The sequence below is a fragment of the Hippocampus comes genome, unplaced genomic scaffold, assembly GCF_001891065.2.
Source record: "Hippocampus comes isolate QL1 unplaced genomic scaffold, H_comes_QL1_v1.1 scaffold327, whole genome shotgun sequence".
Taxonomy (NCBI): Eukaryota; Metazoa; Chordata; class Actinopteri; order Syngnathiformes; family Syngnathidae; genus Hippocampus; species Hippocampus comes.
In genome coordinates, this window is record NW_017806221.1 from 886,049 (window position 1) to 908,125 (window position 22,077).

General features: G+C 39.9%; 1 protein-coding gene across 3 annotated transcripts; it reads right to left on the minus strand.

Annotated features, from left to right (window-relative positions):
* Positions 1–1,933: 1,933 nt before the first annotated feature.
* dpys (dihydropyrimidinase) lies at positions 1,934–14,911 on the minus strand. 3 transcript variants are annotated; one of them, XM_019856333.1, is made up of 10 exons: positions 14,840–14,911; positions 13,951–14,225; positions 12,195–12,353; positions 10,550–10,729; positions 9,714–9,903; positions 9,373–9,529; positions 8,269–8,410; positions 7,197–7,339; positions 3,227–3,434; positions 1,934–2,318 (listed from the first exon to the last, which is right to left on the minus strand). In XM_019856333.1, exons 2-10 carry the CDS (start codon positions 14,200–14,202, stop codon positions 2,259–2,261), a joined length of 1,491 nt encoding a protein of 496 aa, XP_019711892.1. In that variant the 5' UTR covers positions 14,203–14,225; positions 14,840–14,911; the 3' UTR covers positions 1,934–2,258. The 3 variants fall into 3 exon arrangements, with proteins under 3 accessions (XP_019711892.1, XP_019711894.1, XP_019711893.1); XM_019856335.1 differs by having other exon boundaries at positions 14,835–14,911; XM_019856334.1 differs by having other exon boundaries at positions 14,830–14,911.
* Between the last annotated feature and the right edge of the window lie 7,166 nt (positions 14,912–22,077).

A 22,077-nucleotide genomic window follows, 5' to 3' on the forward strand; every position in this document is an offset into this window, starting at 1 on the left:
TATATATATATATAATGCTTCTAGTTACATTGTGCTGTTTAAGTGCTCCCTTTATTTTTTTAAGGAGTTGTATGATTTCTTTATGATTGATTTATTTATTTATGATTTATCTTTGTCTCTTTTTTTATCTATACTGTATACCTCAAAAACCTGGACAGGGGTGTGTAGACCTTTTGTATCCACTCTACATCTTCATATCGTTCAGTAGCAAGATAAATAGGTGAAAAATTCTTTGGGATTACTTGCATTTCTGCATAAATTAGTCATACACACGTCACGGTTGATCTGATTGGGACCAACGGGTGGCTCTGTAGGGCTCCTCCTACAGCGGCACACCTGTAGGTCATCATGTCATTAGTAGGTTTTCTGTTAAAAGGACTCTCGGCCAGACCACTCTGTGTTGGGTCATTCTTTGTGTTGCTGTCACTGCTTCTGTTGGTTAGAGTTTATCATGTCATATTTATTGCTTATGTCGTGGGTTTTGTTGTTACTTTGAATTCTTGTTGTTTTCAGAACTTTGCTTGTTTTGGAACTGGTTTTCTCAGTGTTTGATTCATACATTGCCTGCTTTTTGGGGTCCTCCCACCACCGTGACAACACATAGTATATGTATGCATCGTGGTTTATAATGTGGTCATCTATAACCATGCATTCCTAGTTTCAAGCACTTAATTGATTTAACTTATTGCCTTTCAAGACTGTCAACATCTCAACAGTTTCTAAAAACTGACAAGAGCACCAATTGATACGTTAGCGTGATCAAGGATTTAGCAAATAAAACTGCCCTGTGTGTTTCTTGCATAAGCAGTTTTCTTGGGATTCTTCTTATTTCAAAAGCACAAAGCTTTAATGAGACACAAGACAAAATAAAAGTGCCTTTAGTGTGTGTGCGTGTGTGTGTGTGTGTGTGTGTGTGTGTGTGTGTGTGTGTGTGTGTGTACGCACATGGATAGGGACCGTGTACTTAGATTATCCAAGACAGATGCCCCTTGAATGTGCAGTCAACAGAATTACAGCACAACCCTCCTTCCACTTACATCTTTGTATGACTGATAATGATCATTTTTGCTACCGTGCATGTTTTGGGAATGTGGGAGGAAAACCCTCACAGGCACAGGGAGAACATGAAAACTCCACATAGGAGGAGGAAGGCTAGAGCCTGGAATCGAATCACAGACCTCCGCACTGTGAGGCGGACGCGCGAACCAGTCGATCACCGTGCCGCCTCACATTAAAACACTAGTTTTTCATATCCAGACCACAGTAATGTATTCCAAAATAAAAGCACACTCCTCTTTACACACGTGCGGATAATCTTATGTATGAGCGTTACTTCTAGACCCTTGACTGTAACTTGTACTTTTTTCCCCAACTCAACTGTACTATTCCTTCCTTCCTGTGTGGCACCATCATTTCAATGATAAACAGTAAGAGGAAGTGGTACAGCCAACGAAAGATTGGGCCTTGTGTGAGTCACACGTTGCCACTGACCCGTGAGGCAACCTGATAAACTCACATTATGTCTCAACGGGCCCTGCGGCAGAAAACCACGTCAGCATGCCAGCCCGACAGCAAACTCCCACATGATGCTCGCCGACAGCCGCAGACCTTTTTACCAGGGGAGGGAAGGACTTTGCTCCATTTAAGGGCAAGGATGGAGTGGATATGATAATGTGCCATCCTGCTGAATGTGCAAATGCAGAGTCATTGTGGGTCAACAAAAATGTAATTACTGTCAGTCTATTGACTTTTTCTCCAGTCTATGAAAAGACTCTTTCACCAAATGCAGAGGTTGAGACAACAACAAGACAGTCTCAGGCAAGTGTTCAATGGGTACGGCAATAATAGTGGAGACTAAATCATGAATCAACACTGTTCCTTGTTAGCCACTTTCACTTTTATTTTTTTTCGCAACGATAATAAAGCTATTTGGATTTTATTTAAAAAAAAAAAAAAGTACATAGCATGAAATTGACCTTGATGTTGAATTGACCTAAATCCATCCACTCCTAAGGGGAAAGATTAATTAACCCTTTCAGGGGCTGCAGTGGACAGCCTATCATGTTATAAGGTTACAAGGTGCATGAAAGGGTTAAAATGACAACAAGTTACACAGAAGCGTATATAAAATGTGTAAGTAAGCATGATGATGTCTGTTTGAGAGAGAGAGACGTTGCTCAGGTGCAGACGGTGGTGTGTGCACAAGGACACGAACACAGCTGGAGACTCAAACTGGTTTTCTTTCGTGACTCACATGTTCACACAGAAATGACTTTTCCATCATATGGCTTTCTGATCACAGCTGTAGGTTGGCCCACCTGCAGGCAAAAGATAAAACAGAGAGAAAGGTTACGTGTAATCGAAATGAACTCAGAGGACAGGTGGCATTGTGGTCCACCATACAGCTCTCTATTTGCCGAGTAGCACTTCTTAGCCTGTTTGATATTTCACATTACAAACTTTTGTTTTTCAATCACGCTTTTTCATCATTTGTACAAAACATTCACAGTCATAACCGCGTTGGCAAACTTTTGAGCAGTCCTGTCACTAGGCCTTAAATTAATATTAATGTAGAATAGATACAATAGATAAGAATATGCAAAATCCACAAAAGAGGGCCTGAGTCAAGATTCAAGTCCAGAAAGTTTCGACTGTGTGGCGGACCCGCTATCCACTGTGCAGTGTGCTGCCTCAAATGATGTTATATATTCATTATTAATATCTTCAGAATAAGGTCATTTTCATTTGGCAAAAGTGTGATTTGAGGCCAAATAATTTCCGGACGCACCATTTCTCCATTGCATAATCAATTTTACATAACTATTTATTTTAGGACATTGACTCAACTAAAATGTTTTTTTTTGACAATGTTTTTCATTTCGGGTAAAGCCAGTTGAAGTGAGTGGCCACTTAGTCTGAATGTCAAAATTTGTTGTCGAGTCATTTCATGTGTAATAAGTCACAACATTAATAACTGCAATGTTTCTGGCTTTGTTGTTCACTTATAAATCGCTATGTTGACAATCTTTTGTAGCTTGTGGAACACAACAACAACTGTGTTGCATGCCAGTGTTTGTGCTTGTGCGCGATTTCAACTGTACCGTGCCAAAGCACGACTGTTCCACGTGAACAAGGATTGGGAGAATTAACAGGAGTCAAACAGTCTGGACTGGCAAATACCGCTTCTATCTTCAGTGGTTTTCTTTTTTTGGACGTCTTTACTGACCTGGTCCCTCTGCTTGATTCGTTTATAAACATACTCAGAGAAGGGTTCTCTGTGGATGAATCTGCCCCAGCCAGGTGTGGTCTTCAGCCGTCCTTCCTCGAAGACCACTTTGCCCCTGGAAATGGTGATCACTGGCACTCCATGACACTCCATGCCCTCAAAGATGTTGTAGTCCACAGCCTGGTGGTGCGTCTTGGCTGAAATCTTTCTGTCAAAATGCAAAGGTACAAGCAAAGGCCTGCTCAGAGCAGAAATCTACGTGCCACAACAGAGAATACTATTCTGTGACCGCTTTCACTCGTGATTCTTGTGTTCAAGCAAAAATTGCCAGCCTTAAGACCATGTTGGACATGAAGGAAAGATTGACGTCAAGGTAATTTTATGCATGGATATAATAATGGAAATTTTTTTTTTTCTCACAGAGTTGTTACTGCAGTCCACAGATAAAAGTCATGTAAATGAATTGCCGCTGTTCTTTCCCGTTAGTTGCTCGATTGGAATGTAAGTCAACAACGTCATGAATAAATCCTTCTGATTTAAAATGATGACTTAAGTAGGACTGTGTGATTATTCTACACTATTGATAAGTTTAATGGTCAAGATAATGATTATGTTTTATCGATTTAAATTTTTTTTCAGGGATTGGCAAGTATGGTTACCATAGGGGTGGGCAATCCGAGTCCTGGAGGGCTGCTGTACTGTTTTCCAACTCTCCCTGTTGCAACACACCTGATTCAAATGAACAGGTTCAATATCAGGCTTCCACAGAGCTTGCTGATGATCTGATCATTAGAATCAGGTGTGATGCATAAGGGAGAGATGGAAAACATGCATGATAGCAGCCCTCCAGGACTCGGGATTGCCCACCCCTGGATTACCAGGTACTGAGATGGGAATGATACCGGCTTCATTTATTTATTTTTTATCATGAAGGCCAGCAATAACAGCCACTGATACTAAAAACAAACAAACAAAAAACAGTATGACCTTTTTTTACTGATCTTTTGTTCCTGTTTTGTTGGTGATTTTTGTAATTTTCCAGTGTGTGTGTGTTTTGTTGATGGGAGAATCTGTGTGTCCAGATTGCAAACAGGTGGGACATTCTGGTTGGCTGGTTTGTCCTGATTGCCACCGTCGTATTGGCTATAGGAGGCACGGGAGTTTTTTTTTAAACCACCCAGTGTTTGCAGTCAGTCGCTCTAAGCTCTCCTTCTTCCAAAACTTGGCCAAATCCTGAACCAGATACCATTTTCGTGCATCTTGTTTTCTCCTGTTTTTTTTTTTGTTGTTGTTGAGGAGGCAGCTTAAGGGTTTGTCTTTAATTTCTAGTCAAGTTTGGAGTCAGAATACAGGTCCTATAAATCCAAGACTTCCGATAATATAGGAGGTCTTGGATTTCTTTGTGAGTTTTCGTGGCCTACTTGTCCCTCTGATGACTCCAAATAAACTTCGTAAAACAAATTTGTGTGCACACCATCCTCCTTAGGAGTGGGAAGACTCGGGGGAGATTTTTATCAAGTTATGTTTTGGGTTCCCCAAGACCAGGAACATACCAATCGTATTCCACATTACAGTGGTACCTCTACTTACGAAATTAATTGGTTGTGGAAGAAATTTCTTAACTGGATAATGTTGTAAGTAGAGACGCGTTTTCCATGTAAATGTGCTAATCCGTTCCAAGGCCCCCTGAAAATTAAGACATAAATGTTTTCTAAAGCATAAAAATGCATCAAAATATGTAACAAATACAATAAATGAGAGTTGTGTATAATGTAAAACAAAGAATAAAGAATAAAAATGGTCATTTAACTTTTGTGTCCCTTATTTGCCCTCTTTAGTGCATGTTCTCTCTCAGAAGAGATTTTTTTTTGCCTGGCGTTTTGTAAAGAACTGATCCAAGGACGTTTGCTTGTGTTGGCTTTTAACAATCCTTTGAAAATGTCCAAGGCAAACCTCAGAATCGTGAGCGATCGCCTGACTAGTGAACACTTTTTCTAGGTGATTCACATTTACGTAAAACTATCCGAATGCCTCATGGCCCGAGGACGGTGCATCGACACATATTGCTCTATCTACATACACATACGGCCGAGGTCCCTCTTAGCCAATGGGATGTCAGGATGATGCTCCTGGCATAGCCAATGGCAGAGCAGCTACAGTCAAACCTCGGTTTTCGAACGTCTCGGTTCTCGACCAATTCGGTTTTCGACCAAAAATTTCCAGTTTTTTATGCCTCGGATGACGAACAAATTTCGGTTCTCAAACAAGCTGAGCGCACTTGAATGCACCATTTGACTCCTCTCGCCTTCCGTACACGAGGAAGTGACACTTCCTCGTGTTGCTTTCCATTGTGAGCAGACATGTTCAGTAAACATTTTTATTTTAAAAAGAGCGTGGTTTCGGTTTTAGAACAATTTCGGTTTTCGAACAGCCTTCTGGGATGGATTATGGATGAAAACTGAGGTTTGACTGTATAAGTATGTTGCGTTATACCCATACTGTGTTTTTACCTTTCGTATCTTGAAATTTATTTCAGAACTAGAGGAAATATTTTCCTGTTGAGGAGTTTCGTAACTTGAAAATTTCATAAGAGACGTTCGTAAGTAGAGGTACCAATGATCTTGTCACTTGTGCCCAAGGACTGTCTGTATCATTTGCACAGCTGTATTTGTTCAAGTATCACATTATTACCTTACATTGCTGAATGACCCTGTACTTTTGTGTTTATGCCTTAAATGTATATTTTGTTTCAGTGGCTTGTTTGTTGTGGCTCAAACTACCGGAGACAAATTTCTGGAGTGTTTGTAACAGTCTAGGCTCATAAAGATGATTCTGATTCATGCCCTAATCACTTCATCTGGACGACAACAAGACAGGGTTGGACCACAGGACAATGCCTGGCAAGATCCTGGACAGGCGGCATTATGTACACAACTGTTCTCACCATTTAAAAGCCCTTGGGTCTATTAAAAGGTGTCATATAAATCCAACTCGGCAGCAATATAGAATTGCGTACTGTAATACGGCAAAAAGAAAATCGACTGACTCCAGTGCAAAAGCGTTTATTTTCATTATTATTATTATTATTGTGCATCTGGGCTTCTATATTCCGCATTGTTTTGAAAAAAGAACAAAAAGAAAAACTATTAAAATGTTGCAAAGACTGAGACAAATAAGTTGCATTCTCATCATCCAAGGAGCCTATTTGTGTGACATGAGGCCAGTGACTGTGCTTCCTCTGTGTTACGCAACTGTTTGTAGCCTCTGGCGCCGGATGTTATGGAGTGACACTTGCACGGAGAGTTATTAATTCCGCGGTTTTCCAGATGAATTCATGGCAGCAGCAATTAATCATGAGGCATTCTTGCGCTTCAAAAGAAGCAAATGCTATATCTATCGATACAAGAAGGCTGATTGGATCAAAGAACAAATCAGTCCACGGTAACAACACAGCAAATCTCAGATGCAAGCATATAAATTTACAGTAAGGTACAGTACGTTGGGTCACGATGAGTTCTTCTCATCAGTTGATAACGCCTTCCCTCAGGGGTTCAGCCCAGATTCTCTTCTAAGCAGAACAGCACAGTCTCGTTTTGGATTACATAAACGCGCGTGTGTGTGTGTGTGTGTGTGTGTGTGTGTGTGTGTGTGTGTGTGTGCGTGTGTGTGTGTGCTCCCAACCAGCTCCATATGAAGAGACCTCTTGTGTTAGGCTTTACATTTGTTAAGGAGGAGAAAGGCGGAAACAATTCCAAAATCAGATTCAATTTGTCCTTTGCAGGTTAATGTCCTGACGTCATATCCGTTGAATTTTCATATTAATTCAGCACAATGGATCATAACAAGATTCATGGTATTGTTTGTGTTCTTGGGTTTTTTTTGAAGCTGTCCTTCAAAGGAAAATGGGATGTGAGCTCCCATGTGAGCAATTAATCAGTGGAATGCTGAATGGGCCGACTGGGCCCCTCACCTTGACGACTTGGGATCCCAAATAACCACATCAGCATCTGAGTTCTTGGCGATGCGGCCTTTTTGCGGGTAGAAATTGAAGATTTTCGCTGCGTTGCTGCTGGTGACGGCTACGAATCGATTCTCATCCATTTTGCCGCTGTGCTGGGAAGTTAGAAAAGCACAAATAAGCCAGTTGGAGTGAGAGCGCACGGTTGATAGCACTGTACACAATTAACAGACAGAAGCCAATGTGGTGGGTGCAATGTGTGATTTTAAAGCACTGAAATCTGCACTTAGAAAAAGAACGGTCAGCTCGATGAATTGACATGTCAATCTCTGTTTAGTCTCCTCACTGTTTGTGGAAACAGGGCGTCACAAATGCTCAATTGCAACAACAAATAAATAATACAACAGCTAAATTCCAAGTGACATATATGTAATTGAATAAAAGAAGTCCATGGTTGTGGGACATCACAATGAATCTCTTAAACGGAAAGCTGATGTAAACACAGTATTAAATTTGTCCCAGCTCTTTAGAACATGTTGCAGGCATCCAATTCAATATGAATATTTGCAAAAGACAATAAAGACAGTTTGGAGTTGACTCGATATCTTGCCTTTGTCATGAATCTATATTGAAAAGGATTTCCTAATCGTTACTGCATGTTCTCTTTTATGTACATTCTACACAATGTCCCAACTTCATTGGAATTTGAGTTTGTCTTCAATCCGGTTTACTTTGGCAGGAGAAACGTTCAGCAATTCAAATCATGAGTACCGTAGTTTTAGTGGGATCCGGTCATAGACTTAAAAATAATGTAAATTCTCCATCCATTTACAGTTGTCAAATCCTCACACCTCTCCTCTGATGATTGGTCATACTGTAATTAATATTGCGTCAAAATTGTGCCTCCAAAATTGTCTTGATGGTAAAGGAGAAATACTTCAATTCATGACGGAGTGTAGCTTCACAATCTTTAGTGATATGGAAAAGGTTAAACAATAAAATATGCTCCTTATGCTATATACACTGTCTGAAGAATACAGTATAAGCAAGTGAGTGCAAGTATGGGCATGTGATGTGGACATACCACTCCCTTCTCCCAAATGACGGACATCCTATCTTCCACACCATTCACCCCGTTAGGGATCTTGGTGAAGTCGTCTTTCCCGAGCGCCTTCTGACAAACTGAGAAGGTGCAGTTGTCGGTCCCCGTCACACTGAGGTCATCACTAACGATGCATTTAGGGGATAAATACACGAATGAATGACAGAATAGTTCTGTTAGAATAATAAGAAAAAGAATTCAAAGATGCTAATCTCAATTGGAAATTCTAGAATGAATGTCTGCCTTGTCATGCTAATCGTACTATATACTGTACATTTGTTGTTCCAATCATTGCATTGATTTTCCCTTTATGATGTTTCAGTGATGATGTTGTTCCACCCACATACACACGTAACTGTGTTCCAACCTTGAGATGTGCAACACCCCATACTCAGTGATTCGGTGGTTTGGCCAACACATAGCTTTGACGGTGTCATGGTTGATCTGTTAGGGACCAACGGGTGGCTCTGTAGGGCTCCTCCTACAGCGGCACACCTGCTCGTCATCATGTCATTAGTAGGTTCTCTGTTAAAAGGACTCCCGGCCCGACCACTCAGTGTAGGGTCATTGTTTGTGTTGCCGTGACTGCTTGGTTGCTTGGTTCGCATTTGTGCGTTACTGCCCTGGATTTTTGTTTGTAGTTTTGTCATGTCAAGCTTTTTGCTTATGCCATGGGTTTTTGTTTGTGACTTTGTATTCTTGTTGTTTTCAGAATTTTGTTTGTTCTGGATTTAGTTCTCTTAGTGTTTTGTTGATACAGTTTGTCAAGTTCACCCTGCTCCTCCCTCCTGCCTGCTTTTTGGGGTCCTTCACCACCACCCCGTGATAGACAGCATTATCCATTAATCAAACAATATTTTGATGTTGCTTGTCCTCATTAGCTTTGAAGGTGAGTGGGAGCCCATCTTAGTTGACAGTGGGTGAGGGGCGGTGAACCACCTGGATTGTTCGCCACCCTCAACCATTTATGCTTACACTATCACCTGAGGGAAAACTAAGCCTTCAGTTAACCGGACATGTATATTTTTGGAATGTGTCAGGAGGTAGGTAGGGCATAGGCAGAGGAAACCCAGGTAAGCGACGTACTTGGCCAGCAGGTCCATGAGGTACCCAGGGGTGCTGGGGTCAGGTCTTAGGGGAGGACCCATGACGAAGGAAGCCGCATGGGCCCAATCCTTGTGCCAGTAGTGAGTCCCGTCAGTTCCCAGGCCTGCTGCAATAGGCTCCCCAAAAACCACCCGCCCTGGTAGAAGATGAAAGCTTCACTAAACGATTTCAACGTAATTTACTATACAAGAGTGTGACTGTTTTATAAGCTTTCCTCGTGCGACGTCAACCATCATAGGGAAGCATTCGATATTTTGAAAACATCAGTGTAAGGGAATTGCAGCTTTCCCTTACTTATAAATTGAGCATCCCTCACCTACCATTTTTGCGAGCTTTGGACACCACGTTGGCTGCAGATTTGCTCATGACATGGACCACATACAGAGGGCAGTTGACAGCACTGGCAATGGTGATGGCTCTTTGGGTGGCCTCGGCCTCGACTTCCTCCGGCCGACACAGTTCATGACCCTCAGGCCCTGTGATGCCCATGGACAGCATCTTCTTAGCTCCCTGACGTGTCCCGATGAAGTGAAAAACAACAAAGTAGGTTGATGGTGGCGATTGGAGAAAAACTGCTCAGTGTGCCACAATATCTACAGCATAATTCCACTGATCCCACAAAAATCGTATGCAAAATCGTGAAATAGTTATAAATAATCTGTGACTTTACACATAGTGCTTCAAGCATTAGGAACATGAACTTTAAAAAAACCTCAAAACAGGAAAGTGCCACGTTGCAGGCTGTTCAATTTTTTTAAAGATCTGCTGCTCCCTAGTGGTGTTCGTTACCATAGCATCTGTATCAATGAGAAACCAGGTAATCACCACTTTCTTAAATAAAATAAGTCATATTTTAACAAAAAAAAAAATGTTTGCCTTAAATGACCACGTCTGTTACAATCAGCTTACATAGTTAAACAGATCATTCAATTCTACCCCTTAAATGCAATTATTCATAAATATATTGTTGTATAATCAGTACTGGGTTCAGTTTTTTGTGTTTTCTGAAAAAAATGACTTAGGCCATTATTTTAGGAAGGCGACATTATTTTACAATTGTTTTTAGACGGTACTATGGGATATTTGATCTGATCTCTGCTTTGTGCAGTTGTGTGTGTGTGTGTGTCAAGTTATGGCAATATTTGACCCTACCAACCTCAGCAATCAGGTCTCCGTTCTCCGCATGCACTTGAGCAATTGCGCCAATGGTCTTGCATTGGGCAAAGGCCGCATAGAGATCAATATCCTGCAGCATGTACAAATCTTTGTACGCCATAAACATTTTAAAGGAATTGACTCCTCTTTCTTTGGCGATAATCTCCATTTCCTTCTTGACCTGGAAAGGAGAAAAAAAGTATTAACTTCACTGTTATAGTTCTGAAGAGCATCTGTGGTGTTTGCAGTTTTTTCCTGTTGTTTTTCTTTTTTGAGGTTTTTTTCCGGATTCTCCAGCTCCTTCCCACATTCCAAAAATGAAGAATCTTTGTTAACTGAGCACACTAAAGTGAACATAGATGTGAATCTGAATTTAAAAGGCCTGCATTTGGCTGCCGACCATTCCAGAGTGTACCTGTCCCTGCTTCTTGCCCAAAGACAGCTGAGATAGGCTTCCCTAATGGAAACAAGGGGTGTAGAAAATGGATGGATGAGGATAATGAACTGATGGCTGCTACTATTATGGGGGCAATGGGTTTCAGAAAGGAAATTTTGGGGGACCATAATGCTATTCTGCCTTTTTACTATGTCAAAATGACCTCAAGCTATTGACATTGAAATAGATATTGAACAAAACATCTGCAGAGACTTGACCACTCAAGACATTGCTCTCTATACATAGACAGCAAGTATGTGCTCAACGTAGAACTTGATGCGTCTTGATTTTCGTGCTGGTGCAAACCTCGATGAGCAATGAGCATGTTTGGGAATTTGCCAGACCGCGCTTTCCTTTTACAAGCCTCGGTGGAGCTCACAATTTGGTGGCTGAAAGTTGACTCAACTTTATGCTTGCAGGAACCAGGTCGAAGTTGTGGCACAGGTAATCATGGAGTAATTTTGGTGAATTTGATCAGGGTCCTGGTTAACAGATTCTGAGCGCCTCAGATATCAATGGTGGATGTCATTTTTTTGGGGCGGGGCACTTGGGCACAAACAATAGGGTTGTATGGTAGTCTCCAAGTGCCAATTTCACAGCAGTGATCTGTGGCTACCCTGGCTAGCTTTACATCATCCGCAAGTGGAGGTCTGCTTGCAGTTCCTTATGAACGTAAATTGGGCGTGTCAATCTCTGCTTGGACTAGCGAGTGAGTTTCTGCTTCCTCCATATCAAAAACTGCGCCTCTGGTGCGTTGAATTGAAAGGGAATGAGAGGATGTGCTTTGATTGGCCGCTAAGCTAGTCAGCTGTTTCTGCCCACAGCGACGCAAACCACCCATTTCTAACTGTGCGTGTCTGTAAAAATACCAAAATGAAGGAAACTCCAACCACGCGCAACAGTTAATTACAACAACAAAGTTGGCTTTGCCACAGGACTCCAGACCAGGTTAATTTCAATTTTGAACATATCTGAAACCTTTGGCTTTGATACAGCTTCCCTCCCTATTTATGAATTTGTCTGACCTAAATTGACAGCGAGGCTAATGCAAATAGACAGACAAAATGATAACATTGAATTATTATTATTATTATGATTAGTAGTAGTAGTAGTAGTAGTAGTACTATTGTTATTATTATTGTTATTATTATCACTGTTATCTGTAGTAGTAGTAGTAGTATATATGGGTGAGCAAGGGCAACCCATTCACCTGGTCACTCCACCATGTGACAGCGACATGCAGTGAGTAGTCACAGCACACTTTGCTGTCCGCCATCTTGCGCCAAGAGTCGTAGGCCTCCAGAAGAGACTTGCCTTTTTGGGGGATGACAAAGTCCACGACCATTGTTGTCCCTCCTGCTAAGGCAGCCTGGTGAGATAGTTACAGATTAACTGCTGAAAGGTTTTGCCACTTCAGTGCTAAGTCAACTGACTGAACGTTGCATGAAGGTGTTGCACGGTCACTTGCTTCTGACATCCACCGATGCCAGAAAATGTTAAAATATCAGTGAACTGAACAGTGGCATTTAGTTTTGTAAAAATACATGTCCTAGTAACAGCATCAGTCTAGGTCAGTGGTTCTTAACCTGGGTTCGATCGAACCATAGGGGTTCGGTGAATCAGTCTCAGGGGTTCGACAGAGCCTCTGCCATGGAGGTTAAGACACACCCGACTCAACATCAAGGTTGAGACAGGAGGTTAAGACACACTCGTCAATTAGTTATGACACGCCCGCTTGGCCATCACTGGCTAGTTCATTTTGTGCACAAAAAAAAAGTATACTTTATACTTATACTAATTGTGTTTACTTTTTTCTATTTTTAATAAATGCCTTTTTTATGACTTGAATTTGTAAAAAATAAATAAATAAATAATCGTATTTTTATTTTTCACTAATGAAGGGTTCAGTGCGCATTTGTTTTTTTATTTGTTTCTATGCTGGTCAATCAAAAGCATAAGAAGCTACTTGTTTTCACGATTGTTTTATGTTTATGGCCAAGGTGTGTGTTTCATAAAAATATTTACTGTAAGTATGACCAACATACTGACTGCAATATTGATCAGTGAAAGTTTAGCTTTCTCAGTGGCATGTAGTTCAGGCCTTCAAGATTTCTGCTTTTACATTGCAGACAAAGGTACTTTGTATTTATGTCATAGACACATGCCACTTTACAGGAGTGTGTCATTACGAACTGTCTCATTGAAGCATAAGCTAATGGTGAGTGAAATTTTTGAACATTTGTTTTTGTATTTGTTTCTATGCTGGTCAATCAAAACATAAAAATACATCTTCACATGAAAACTGTCAGTGGCACTAAAAAGTTTGAAGACTGCTGCCTTTATAGATGTAAAAACACATTTATTATTAATGTATTATACAGTATCATGAATCTATACGGGCCTGGTACCACTTCTAACAGGGCCACCACAACTTGGCGTATATGCTGGCCTGATAGGGTCACACCCCAAAAAATGCTTTATGTTGAGCGCTCTTGTAAGTGACAGTGAAAAAAAAATGACTAAGTCCTAATAAAAAACGAGGAGCAAGTGCAAGAACAACAGAACAGGAGTGATGTGGATGAACCGACGAGATGCATGCCAAAGCCTAGTGCCGCTATTCTGAACTAGCTAGACTCACACGTGCTAATCTCTGTTGAGACACGTAAAAGGAGAATTACAAAGTCCCTGACACAACACCGAATCCTGCATTTTTGTAAATACTCTCTTGACCCATGATTCATGGTTGAGCTGGACAGATGACCTTACGAGTCTTCCACTCTGCTGCCCTGACAGAAATCATTATTGATCCTCAAAAGAATAATAATGACATGAATGTAATATGCAATCGGATTGGAAAGTGTGTGTGTGTGTGTGTGTGTGTGTGTGTGTGTGTGTGTGTGCGTGTGTGTGTGTGTGTGTGTGTGTATACGTGCGTACGCGCGTGTTCATGCGTGCATGTGTTTTACCTGAGTTCCACTATGGAAGTCATCCACAGTCTTGGTGCCCATGAACGCCAGCTCCAAGTGTGTGTGTGCATCAATTCCACCCGGCATCACCAGTTTATCACGAGCATCAATAATTCTAACTCCCTCTGGAACGTGAAGATTCAGTCCAACTTCCACTATTTTCCCATTTTCAATGTAGACGTCACTGACCACGGAGAAGTCTTCATTCACAACTTTCCCTCCTTTTATCAGAATCCCACGGGGCTCCGCCATCCTAGTGTGCAACTGATGAATGTCTAAGAGAAAGCAGAGAGAGGGTTTGCACAGTGGAAAGTCACAATGGCTTTTAATAAGTAACAGCTAATGTCTGTTCCAAAGTTCACGGAACATCAGCAAATATGCTTGTCCTAAGACCTCGTGGCCATGAACTCAACAAACTATTTCTCCAATAGTTGTAGGCTACACGCACTTTTTACAGCTTTAAGTCCCAATGACCACATTCAACAGGCCTCAAGTACATGTTATACATAACTCAGCCACCGGAGGGAGATAAAACACCGTTCCAAAACATTGGCTTCGTTTCGACGTTTATGTAACACACAAATGTGACGTTTTCATTATTTTTGTAAAAAAAATTAGCCTACTTTGCAGTTAAACATAGACAAAACTTTCTGATATTATTCTGTTCTGCTAAGAAAGAGATTGGATGGCATAACAATGCAATCTTTGTAATTAATATGACAGGCAACTGTGGACAGCTGTGCTGCGTGTGCAAAAACATCCGTGCAAACAACATTCTCTGTTTATTTTAGAACTAATAAACTATGCCATACAGTACAAAATACATCATGTGCACCCCCACCCCAAAAAACAAACACGCCACACTTATCATGCGTGTACCTTACTCAACTATTGCTGAGGCAGAAGTTGGTCGTAGTTTTCTTATTTCTTGCTGGGAGTCAACTGTTTTAATATTTTTCATGTCAGAAATTCAAAATAAAAGTCCAACCTTCAAAATAAAATAAAACATAAAATCATTGCAAGAAAGCAGAAGTTAGCCTACTTGTTTTCTCGATTGTTTTATGTTTACGGCCAAGGAGTGTGTTTCATAAAAAATATTTACTGTAAGTATGATTAACATACTAACTGAAATATTGATCAGTGAAAGATTAGCTTTCTCAGTGGCGTGTAGTTCAGTCCTTCAAGGTCTCTGCTTGCTCCAGCACTACCAGAAGCACGAACCTACATTTACAATTCAGATGAAGTGTATACATTTCCTTTCGAAATGTATATTATAATATCTTTGTATCAGAGTGTATGTCTTGGTAGTTTCCAGTTGTGCGTGTGTGTGTGTGTGTGTGTGTGTGTGTGTGTGTAATCAGATTTTATCTTAAATGTTTTGTCATGTAAAAATGGAGTTCAGAATCTCCAGCACTGGCATTGATCTCTCTCTCTCTCTCTCTCTCTCTCTCTCTCTCTCTCTCTTTCTCTCTCTCCTCTCTCTCTCTCTCTCTCTCACACACACACACACACACACACACACACACGCAACGCTGAAATTGCTGTTTCAAATTTTAGATTAATCTTTCAGCATGTTCACCAAGGCAAAGAGTGACATCAACCTCTTTCATCCTCTGATTGGTTGATTGGAGCTGCTCAAAACGTGATTCATAATTACATGCAGGTGAGGACAAATGTCGAACATTGTTAAAAGTTTACTCTCAACACAAAGTTTTTGAAAGAAAACTTCGGATCAAACATTTATGTGAATCAGGCGTAATTGCATTCAACACTGAAAACGACCTCAAAATTCTCGCTAATGCTTGTAACCAAACTATTCCATTTCATATTTCTGTTTTGAACTGATGAGTACTGTCACAAAACCCCACAGAGTGTAATGAGAAGACAACCCCAATTGAAGCAATAAAAATCAGTTGTAATCCTCTATAGCAAGATCTGTGGAGCCATTCTAAATTAGTGTTTCATTATGCATGGAAGTATGGATCACACATTACAGCTCTGGGCTCATTAGATGGAACTTCAACTTAATTCTGTACTCTATTGTACACTTTCCTTTTACTCTGCTGTATACTTTCCTTTTAAATCGTTTCAAATGATCCAACAGCTCGCCTGAAATGTAAAGACTCATCAAAACACAATAACAGGAAAGTTGGCTGAATCCCGGAGACACTCATTGTGTGAATTTTGTCTTTTATTTTCTTTTTAGCTCATAAATATATCTTATTTGCTTATGTAGAAAGCCTACCCCAAAATTTTACCAACTGTGCAGGTCCACAGAACTGGGAGTGATTTCCTTTTTTTTCTAGGAATATTGGAAAGATTGGTCCACCTTCCTGGCAGCGACTTTGATGATTTTGGTATCTGCAGGCAGCACACAGTGTTTCTGCAATTTGCTATCACTTAATCCAGCCAAATGGGGAATGGTTCAATCTGATTTTTACTGCAAGCAGTTCAAGTTATCATTTTTGGCACGCAAACAATCATTTGCTTCAAGAAATGCCTTTCACATTCAATATGGGTGTCACTGCCATATTAAGCAGCTTTTCATTCCTTCAATCTGTCCCCCAACCCAATATAGTCGCCTAATAAATCCCCAGGACGTGCAGTTTGACTACAAATGTGTGCATCCACATGTAGGAATAAAGGTATTTGGTGACTTTGTTCTTGTTGCAACTGAAGGGAATCATCACAAAGTCATAATTGGATCAAATTGTTGTGTAACAAAAACTATTTGGTTGTGTTTATTTGGCTGATTTTTGTATGTCTACAAAGTCCAAGAAAATGCCAATGTCCTCTCGCTGACCAATTCATTAGGCACGGGTATATCAGGTTTCAGTGTATGAATTTACGAAGTAAACAATGGGCCGTTTTGAAGACGTAATCCTTTAACAGTACACCGATTAATCCCGTGATTGTGGTTTGTAGTGTCATGGAACTGCACTGTGTCATACAGAAAAAGCCCTTGACATACTTTTACCTTATTCAGCATTACAAACCACTCTGTATGATATAGTGGAACTCTATCCATTAGCATGTCCGAGAAACATTATGACTGTAAATCGATACCTGTTTGAAAATGCCAATTTTAATGCATGGCAGTTTTCATGTGGTGAGTCAGTGCCTAATTTAGTTGACTCTATAAGGATATGTTTGAACATCCTGAATTAAATGTGTGTGAAAGTAAGGTCTGTACTTCTATCGACTGAGACCACAAAGGTAGGTCCAGACATATGCAGTTTGAAAGAGTAAATATGGTAAATTCTTATCATGAGTGTAGTGTATGATGATGATGATGATGATTGAAAGCGGTGATCTTTTTCTTTTTTTTTTTTCTTTTTTTTAGCAAGCTAAATATAACAGTGTCAGGCGAGCAAAGTGTTCTAAAATTGCACGTGGTTTTGTTCAAAATGTGACATTCCTTTAAAATCCCCCCCCCCCCCGAACAATATGGCCCTGATAATGCTGAGATATCCCAGCTGCATGCGTGCGTCTGCCTCCCTTTCATGAGGAGTTGTTAGCCAATGGGAGAGATTAGCTTTTTACTTCAGTAGATTGGTTGTCTGCGCCGCATCAAGAGAGACAACTTTCCTCATCCATTAGTGTATTAGCGAAGCAACACACATTGGAGAGACAAAGATGCATGCGCTGGAGAGATAAGCGCACGCACGGGGCTTAGGAACACCTAACCTTCACAGTTGCAATAAACAATAACATGTGACTTAAGAGGATTTACATAAGATGAGAGGAGTAATCAGAGGGAGTGAAAAAGCAATGAGGCAGCAATGGCATCTCCTCAAAAGTATCTGTGTTGGGTTGCTGAAAGAGGAAAGTTCTGATTCCGCTGGATTTAGAAACATTCACGTGTTATCGTTTCATTTCCTCCGCCAGCATTAGAAACCGACTGAAAGTGAGTGAGCGTGCTCAGTTCGGGCAGTGGAGGGGCAACACCTTCGCAAATAAATCACTCAGGTCAATTATCATTGAGCTACAGTCATGGTTTTTGGTGAACATATTTTTAGATTAGTATTTTGAGCATTTTCTGTTACTCGTTTCAACATTCATATGCACATGATTTGTTTTTAGGAAGCAATTTATCCTTTCGCGAACATACGGCATACACTCATCATTATAAAGCTGTCACCATGATCGCGAAGGAAAATCGGAAGAAACAAACATTTCAGATGATCCGTATATCCCTTGACTTCATTTAGTGTTCTTCAGTTTTGTCTCTAATGCGGTCATTTCGAGCTCTTTTCTCTCTCCATACAGTTGCCGGCCGAAAAACACATAACACATTCAGCAAAGACACAAGTCAGTTAGATTCAAGTGCACTCCAAGAATGGACACGCACGCACGCAAAAACACACACACACACACACACACACACACACACACACACACACACACACACACACACACACACACACACACACACACACCAGATGTCGCTGCATCAAAAAGAAAGAATGTCATTTCATTTGTGAAGATCGAAGACCTTGAGCTGAACGCACGCATCATCCACAAGGTCACCACATTTTGCGTGTCACTTAAAATAAACACACGAAAGTGCATTTTCTTTACAATAGCAATACGATGTTTGTGACTGCATATTAGACCACATTGAAACGTAATTGATAGCGGCTGTTCTATTTTGGGTGGCAAAGCAACATAATTTGACGATTTCAAATGATTATTTTCTCCGTGGCTACGTTCACGTGTGGATCACATCCATTATGGATGTGTATATTTGGGCAACACGAATCGGGTCTTGAATATTCATGCGGTGAATTGTAACAGATTGCATTACCTCTATTGACAACCAGATGACAGTGTTCTCCTCAGGCTTCAGTCAGTACAATGAGCTCTCATGAAAACAAAAAAACAGGCAAAAAAAAACCCATTTGTTTTGTACTGTCTTGCAGTAGGAAATCTTATGCCTAATATATTTGTATTGATCAATATCAACGCAATTTTGTAAGAATCTTATCTCAACAATATTGAATTAATTTGATTATTGAAAGCATCTCATAAAATTATGTTACACGTGAAATTTATGGTCATGAGTGGTTGTTTAAATATTTGAGTTTGAAATGGTAATGTATGTTATGTATGAAGAATTTATAGTTAGGTGTCATATTAAGGCGGACGTTTATTTGGTATTTAAATGAAGAGTGAGCAATTACAGCCAGCAAAAGTGACATAATGCCTTCGAAGACACTGAGAAGTCTCCGGCTGCACTTCAAAACATGTCATTTTGTTGCAGCTCAAGCCCCTAAAGGCCGCCGCAAAGCAGTCACAAAAATGGTAATGCATCTCATGTCGAGGACAGAAAATGTGATGGGAGACAATTAAATTGTTTTGCGTGAAGGTTGCTGATGATTTTGTGAGGCAAATTCAATGCTGTGCCCAACTGTTGTGCTGTTAAACATGACTTTTAAAATATTCGAGAGCTTTATGTGCCTCACTACACCCTCTGTATTGAAAATAATGGGCTTCTATCCAATTAAAAACGGCATTCCATCTCTGAACTATTATTGGTATCTCTGATTAAGCTTAATTTTGCCATATGCAGATGCAGGCAGCACAGTGAGAAAAAAAAGAAAGCTTTGATTCATTAAACTTTCATGGGTCTAGATAAAGATTGGAAATGTATTTCTAATGTGCAAATGTGTAAAAAAATTAAGATAAATCATATATATATATAGATATATAGATATATATATCTATTTACTGGCAGCCCAAAAATGTGATAGCATCAGAGACAACATTTTTAATAGCACCTCTTGAATGTTGATTGGCAGTAATTGTTCTGCAACAATGGCGTCAATCCAGCACATGAGCGAGTGATTTATTTGACCACCTGCTTTGTTTAAATCCTAATTTGGTTATCTCTTTTTGTGTGACGGCTTCTCATGTCCAAGCCCGTTTTTGTGGCAAAAGCACACACTCAAGAAATGCAAACAACCTCTGTGCTTATAACAAAGCGATGGGATCGTTTACAACCGAGATGCCGCTCAATCACTGTCTGAAAATCATTCTTTTCCCAAACATACTGCCCAAATTCTCATGCAGTACAAGTAATAAGCAGGATGGCCGCCCAAGTAACCCACATAGAGTCTTTGTTAATTAAAAGATTTGCAACTACATGTGTCTGCAGATAATCAGAATGACTTCTGCAGCAGCACTCCCACATGCATCGGCACACCAGAGCTCATTTACTTGCTGGAATCTCATGTTTGTCTAGAATTAATCTATCTTGTCACAATTGAGTTAATTAATTAGTGTTTTAATGCTGCTCTTTATAATTGCAGATGAATCTGCACGCAGAGTAATCACATTAATGCAAATACAACAGATAATTGTTCTCCAAACTTCCTCACCAGTCGCAGGAAATATTACTGGGGCACAAATCTTGGCTGTTCGTAAAAGACACGCTAGATGGCACCATTGAGCAGAGTTTCTCCTCACGCCTGCCATAACGGCCACAATATTGTTCAATTAACTGTCTTGTGCTGGTGTCCTCTCAGAGAGAATGTACGTGCATTTGAGGAATAGATGACACGCGGAGCTCCATGATACCCTCACGTGTAAGATGAATGCTTTCTAAGTGTTGCTGTGGTGAAACAAAAGGTCACAATGTTTTCAACAAGTACAAGCAGGGCGCTGTTTAAAAAGCTATTGCTATTTGCATATATCCAGTGTCAATCAGAAAGGGGACATTTTCTAGTCTCCCCAGGCCCCTGATAATGATTAATTTGTTTTTTCTCAAGAGGTATCAACAGGACGACCTTAGAGGCTTCTTTCACGAAATGTCACAGATTGTACTTTTCCAATGAGCGTTTTCCACTCCTACTGGATTTATAGTGTCCTGCTTGTATTCTACCATTGTTGCTTTTGTGAGAGAAGTCATTTGAATATTAAAAAATAAAATGGTTTTGAAATTGTGCTGCCTGCATATATGTGTACGGGAATTGCTGGAACCATATACATTCACCAACTATATATATATATATAATTTATTTATAAAGACACTGATGTTTTTTTTAAATGTTATTAGTTTTTATTGGTAAAAAACTGTTGTGCATGGGAAGTATTTTAATTATTTTGCCCCACTCTTAAGGTGGAGGATGACAACTCTAAAAATAAGGAGGTGCAAATCAACCTGCAAATTACAAGAACATTTATTCCATGTGTTCAATTCAAAATGAATACCTTTTGTAGTAGTCGTAGTAGATAGTCTTGATCATAATCATAAAGTCATAATTTTGATGTTGTGATGGCACTTTGGTGAGCGATGGCATGACGTGTCTGTCAGTGGACCCACTTTTGTGGCAGTGGAGTGTTTGTGTAGACTATTGAGTCAAAAATTTTAACTTAAATGTTGCTGTTCATCTGAGTGAGTATTTAGACCCAGAGAGTGACTTTTTATGGCTAATCTATCAACTTTTTTTCAGTGTTCTTTAAAACTTGCCACTTATTCCCTTACGTTATTCACAACTTTCCTCGCTGTGTTGAAGTTCATATGGAACTTCAAGACTTTAGTGACAATTGTTTTTGTTCCTGTTGTTTAACCACATTGCCGGTGTTTTCAAGAATATACTGTATGTATCATGTAGCAGTCTTTCTACATGTTCCATCATTCCCTCATGTTGTTCGTTTATCTCATCTAATGATCTGCACTGATAGATAAGCCAGATTAATAAATATGCAAGCAAAGTGTGCAGCTCGACACGGCACAGAAGCAAACAGTACATTGAGAAGGCAATCGGACCTTTTGGGCCTTTAGTTGAATTTTCTTTTACATCTGCATCTTCTGACCAACAACAAATACACAGAAAAAAATGGTGTGTTGAATTTACAACATTTTGCTTCGTCAAGTGGTTGCAGACAGTAGAATCGTTTGTATTTAGATACATTTTTTTGAAGTAGATGTATTATCTACCTAAAACAAATCCAGATGATTTTATTTCGTACAACTACATAAAATTAATAAAATAAATAAAATTTGATAAATTCAACCAAAAAAATGTCTGTGATAATGGCAATTTATTAATCTTTTAAAACTGTCATATCAAATCACATATATCAATATATCAATATATCAATATATATATATATATATATATA